This window comes from Chaetura pelagica, unplaced genomic scaffold (assembly GCF_000747805.2).
Source record: "Chaetura pelagica isolate M959 unplaced genomic scaffold, ChaPel_1.0 scaffold344, whole genome shotgun sequence".
Classification (NCBI taxonomy): domain Eukaryota; kingdom Metazoa; phylum Chordata; class Aves; order Apodiformes; family Apodidae; genus Chaetura; species Chaetura pelagica.
The window spans coordinates 5482481-5487636 of NW_009953098.1; the positions used below are offsets into that span (position 1 = coordinate 5482481).

Below are 5156 nucleotides of genomic sequence, written 5' to 3' on the forward strand. Positions count from 1 at the left end.
CTGCTGAAGATGAACCGGGTACAGAGAAAGCTAAACATCTTAATTCCCTCCTTCACTGCATCCCAGTGTTACAGAGACCATGCAGGGACTGAAACTTCTCAGGACCAGGGAAGAAAGCAACTAGAATCACAAAACCTGCTGACTTATACCTACCAGAAAACATAGAAAAGAAACACTACAAAACTTGCTGGATTTAATTTGCTGAGGTCTGAGTACTTGGAGGGTCTTGTGCCAGCCCCTCTGTGGGAGGAACTGAGCTTTAGGGCCACACCTCAGACCTCAGGCTCTCTAATGGGAATTTTCATAGAATTGAGATTATTTGAAATCTTCTAACATCATGGTTGTTCAGTGCAAGCTGCTGGGAAAAGAAGTGGTGGGGAGGGTGGTGGTGTTTGAGTTGCGTGGAGAAGTAGCTGTATTTTTCCAGGGATTCTGGGCTCTATGAATGTTCTGCTCTGCCTCTGCTCCTGGGCACGGGCAACCTGCACTGCATGGGGTGGCAGACCCTGCTTCTAGGGGCACAGAACTCCTGTCCTGAGCAATGCGACTGGTACATGGAAGAGCTTAAGCCCTGGGGAAGGGAGGCAGCATGCCCTTGGCACCACATTCCATACAAGCATGGTTGTCTTTTGTTTTTGCAGATCATTGGCTACCGCCCTGGTGCTGGGGTCCCTGTGAGCGTGGACTGCAAAGTGCAGGTACTGCTTTCTTTGCTCAGCAGTGTGTCGGTACTGAGGTGCTGCACACCAACTGCAACAGGGTGAAGGGAGGGCTCCCAGTGCCTGGGCAGCAGCCGAATCACACCCTTAGAGAGCCCAGTGGGCAAGCGCAGGGGGATCAACAGGCAGTGAATCCTGTCACCCTCGGCTGTGCCTTCCCAGCACGAGGCTCCCTGCAGCAACAACTGGCTCCCACAGCAAACACGCTGCCTGCAGGCAGGCACCACTTAGCCCTGACCTGTCTGGGGAGCTGTGCTTTGTGTCCCCCGTGCTGTGTGTGTACCTGTGGTGTGTTTTTTTTTTCACAATCACAGAAAGGCAATGAGAGTGATCTCAGATCGGTGGACTTCTACCCAGGAAATGGGACTTTTGATCTCATGTATTATCCTTACTATGGCAAGTTCACTCACGTAAGTAAGGGCTCAGGCATCTTTGCTATGTCTCCTTGGGAAGGAGAGGGCAGGAGCTGCTGCACAGAGTACAGATGTGCTTTCTGGCTATTTTGGGCAGATGCAGGCAGGAGGGAGGCCATGGGCACTGGGACTACAGCACTCTATTTTTCTCTCTGACAAACTACAGGAAGTCCTTGGGGACTCCAGTTCCCCCTTGCCAGCACTGGGAATGATTACATTTGTCATCTGGAGACTATGACTGGCTTTGCCAGCTCCCAGAGGATGTCTCAACACCAGCACTTTCCCAGGGCATTAGGGAAGTCAGAGGATAGGTGACACAAGAGGAAAAGGATTGGGCTTCTGTCAAGGCTACAATAAAACCACCTCAAGATGGGTGGCTCAGAGCAGAGAAGTCCAACATTGGTGGCTATTTCTGAACATGCTGGCCAGCCCTGCTTTGGTCTGTGCTGGGTTGTCCACCCTCAGGAGGTAATGCACCTGAAATGGAAGCTGAAATGAAAGATGAGGCAGGCACTAGTCTCCTATTGTCATACTGCTGCTGGCTGCAGATGAGGGACAGGCCCACGTGTCCTTTGAGCACACAGATCTGAGGAACACCAGGGATTTCTTATTACAAGCCATAGGTTGGTTTTTAGAACAGCAGAAAGTATTTGGCAGTCTCATTATCCAGCTTTACTTGCCCTGGCTAATAAGCCCAAGAGGCACAGCGAAGTGCAAAACTCCAACATGATCCCAACCCTCTGAGGTTCAGGTACAGGAAGGCTCAGCTTCAGCATCCCATGGGAGCATGATGGACATCAGGCACATGCACTCAGATGGCTGGGAACCCTAAACCAATTACTAATTACTGTAATTGAACATGAAAGCACTACCTGCTTTTCTGCTCCCTCAAAAGTTACACTTAAATCTCCCTTCTTTTCAGGTCAACTACACATCCCCACTGGTAGCTATGCACTTCACAGATGTGAAGAGGAATTATTTGGTCCCTATTCAGTGCAGTCTGCATGGAAAAGGTATCATCAATGACCTCAACAGCGACCGATTCCTGGGCCGAATCATCTTCACACTCAACATTGGGAAGTAGCCAAGGCCAACACTGGGCACTTAGCTTAGGTCAGTCAGAGGCTTTTTCCTTTTTAAAGCATAAAGCCAGCATTTTTTTCTGCTAGGAAAAACAGGCACATGGAGATTTTTGTTAATTTATTTTTGTTCATAGTTAGGAAACAAATTAGATTCAATGGAGCGTGGAACCACATTTTTCATAATCTGATGTAAATCATTATCAGAAAAAATTAAATGTTATTTCCTGGGCAGAGACCTTGCAAAAGCATTTCAGTTTTGATTAAAAACCCCTGGCATCTGAACACTATTTTCATAAGGTCCTTTATGAGTGACCCCTGTGGAAGGCATTTTTACTGGCTTTAAATGTCAGTCTTTACCATAGTTTTATGTGAATTTCTCAGTCAAAAGCTAATAAGACAGTATATTAGCACTGTTCTTGACAAAATAATAAACAGCAAGAATTCTGGATTATGTCTGCGATGACACAGTTAAAAAATGAAAATGGCAGATCTCTAAATGCCTCCTAGGTTCTTCAGCACCTGGAGCACCTTGACTGCAGCATTTTACACAGCTTGCTAAGCACACCCAAAGTGTTGGAGCAAATGGAGCAAAGGCCATGTAGAAAATCACTTATCTTTGAACATTTCCAACTGTTCTTTTCTGAAATGGGAAGATTAATGCATTTCTCCCTCCTCCTCATCACTCCAGTACTTCTGTCCTCTCTGTTCATCAAATCTATTAGGTGTGAAAGGAGCTCTTCTCCCCATCATAGTAGGCAGATTGAGAGCTCCTTCCCCTGTTCAGGCAGAGAAGTGCCAGTGAAATGTGTGAAATGCCCCCAAACATTTCAGTCCTGCTCTTCCCAGTTCCAGAGAGGTCACAGCCATAACAATGCAGAAACCACAGGGAAATGCTCAGTGGTTTTATTGTTAAGGGGTCAGTGTTGGTATTAGTGAAGTCACAGATTTGTCATCCCCAAAGACCTCTCAGACACCCTTGCCCTTGTCAGAGCAGTGCTGATAACCTGAGCAACCTCTGCTGAGTGGCAGCCTGACCCCCCTGCCCGGGACCACACGGGCTTTGTGTCTCACAGAGGGAACCAGGCTGGGCCTGGTGCCAGCGAGAACACGGCAGGACAGGACACTTCAGGATAATGTACTAGTTGGAAAGCACACTTACTAAAATTACTGCCTGAACAAGAGCATTATGGTAGGTCTGTCCTACATCCTAGTCCAAGTGCTTAATCTGCCATTGTTTCCTGATCTATATAAGTCTCTAAGAAGTAATTTATTGTATTGTGGCAACTACAGTAAAATTAACTCTATGGTACCATTCTTAAAGCAGTGTTGTAAGAGATGCAGTTTGTCACTTCAGCTCCCAGTGCTGGTCAGTTAGGGACAGAATTTAAAGCAGCAAGTAAAGTGATCCTTGAAGTTTGAGCATTTGAGTAACTTTCTAAGGCCAAAGAGTTCAGAAGTCCAGTACAATAAGAGTCACTATGTGTTAAGTAGCATGAACAACCATTAGCCAAAACCTATTTATTAAGAACTGTTAAAAAATGGATCCAGAGGTAGTTTAGGAACTAATTTTGCTCAGATGTGGTTATTCCTATGACACTGAGAGAACTTGGGCACCAGAGTCATTCTGCCTGCACAACTCAGCTGAAATGGCATGTTCTGATCAACCAAAACTGGCTTCTGCCAAGGAAAATGCTGCTGTGGTGGCAGCTCTTCCTTGGACATCAGAAATAAGTTAAACCCACAAACATTTCCCCACTTGCCGAATGCTTTGGCTTTTTAAAAACATTTATATTTATGTAGGATCCTGAAAGGAAACCAAACCCTTCACAGTTCAGGCCATGAAATTAACATCTCTCCAGCTAGTGACAGGACAAAGCTTTATTTATATCTATTATTTATATCTATCCTCTACCTGCCTGTTGGAAGTATTCCTGAAGCGAAACCAAACCCTTCACAGTTCAGGCCATGAAATTAACATCTCTCCAGCTAGTGACAGGACAAAGCTTTATTTATATCTATTCTCTACCTGCCTGTTGGAAGTATTCCTGAAGCAGCTGGTCCTTCAGCAGATGCTGGACCCATGCTTTGATCCAATCAACAGAGAAAGATCATCTAATTGAGCTGTACATGTATGAACAGCTTAGAAGCAGAAGTTTGTTTCCTCACCATCATCCAGGCATGTTGACAATCCTGTTGGAAAAGCTCTCAGAAATGGCATGTGTGTCTACTGAAACTGAAGCAAGACTTTATAAGCACTGTAGGAAACTTTATTTTCAATACAGATATTCTCCTTTCAGCTTATTTGTACAGTCATTTCAAGATTTGGGGAACTGTATACACCACTCTTCATGCTACAACCACCTGCTGGCTCAATTTTTTACTTTTATTGAAGGCCAGAATAATACCTTATGTATACATATAAAATGTATGCATATGTGTATCTAGGAAGTTGCCACATTTTAATAAAATAACCTAGCAAAAGTGATGCAAAATACTTTGATTTGCAATCTGAGCATGAAACCGTGGGTGGAATCCATCTGCTGGCAGCAGAGGAGCAACACACTCTGACAAGCAGGTGTTACTCAGAAATTGCCAATCTCAAAATCTCCTTTACCACTCTGGTGAGGAGCATTGTGAGAGCAAAGGTACAACACAAAAGACCCAAGACATCCAAGACCAAAGCACACAGTCTAACTCAGCAGCACTCCTAAACAGAAGACAACCTGGTTCAAGGACCATTTGCAGTACAAATCTCAGTTTGGTCAGATTCAGGTAAAGCTTATCTTTGGCCACAGTGAGGACAAAAATAAGTGGACGCACAGGCATCAAAACTAATGTTTTAGAAATCTCTGTTCTCTGGAAATACAGCTATAGTGAGTCACTTCAACATCAGTGCTGACTGCCTCCTTTGTGCATGTGAATGACTGAAGGTGCTTTCCCTA

General features: G+C 45.0%; 1 protein-coding gene across 1 annotated transcript in view; it reads left to right on the forward strand.

Annotated features, from left to right (window-relative positions):
- Positions 1–2216, forward strand: part of ATP1B4 (ATPase, Na+/K+ transporting, beta 4 polypeptide) — an 8989-nt gene extending 6773 nt beyond the window's left edge. Inside the window, exons 6-9 of the mRNA XM_009997117.1 lie at positions 1–18; positions 642–698; positions 1034–1129; positions 2055–2216. Coding sequence (XP_009995419.1) covers positions 1–18; positions 642–698; positions 1034–1129; positions 2055–2216 — 333 coding nt within the window. The remainder of the gene's footprint in view (positions 19–641; positions 699–1033; positions 1130–2054) is intronic.
- The last annotated feature ends 2940 nt before the right edge of the window (positions 2217–5156 follow it).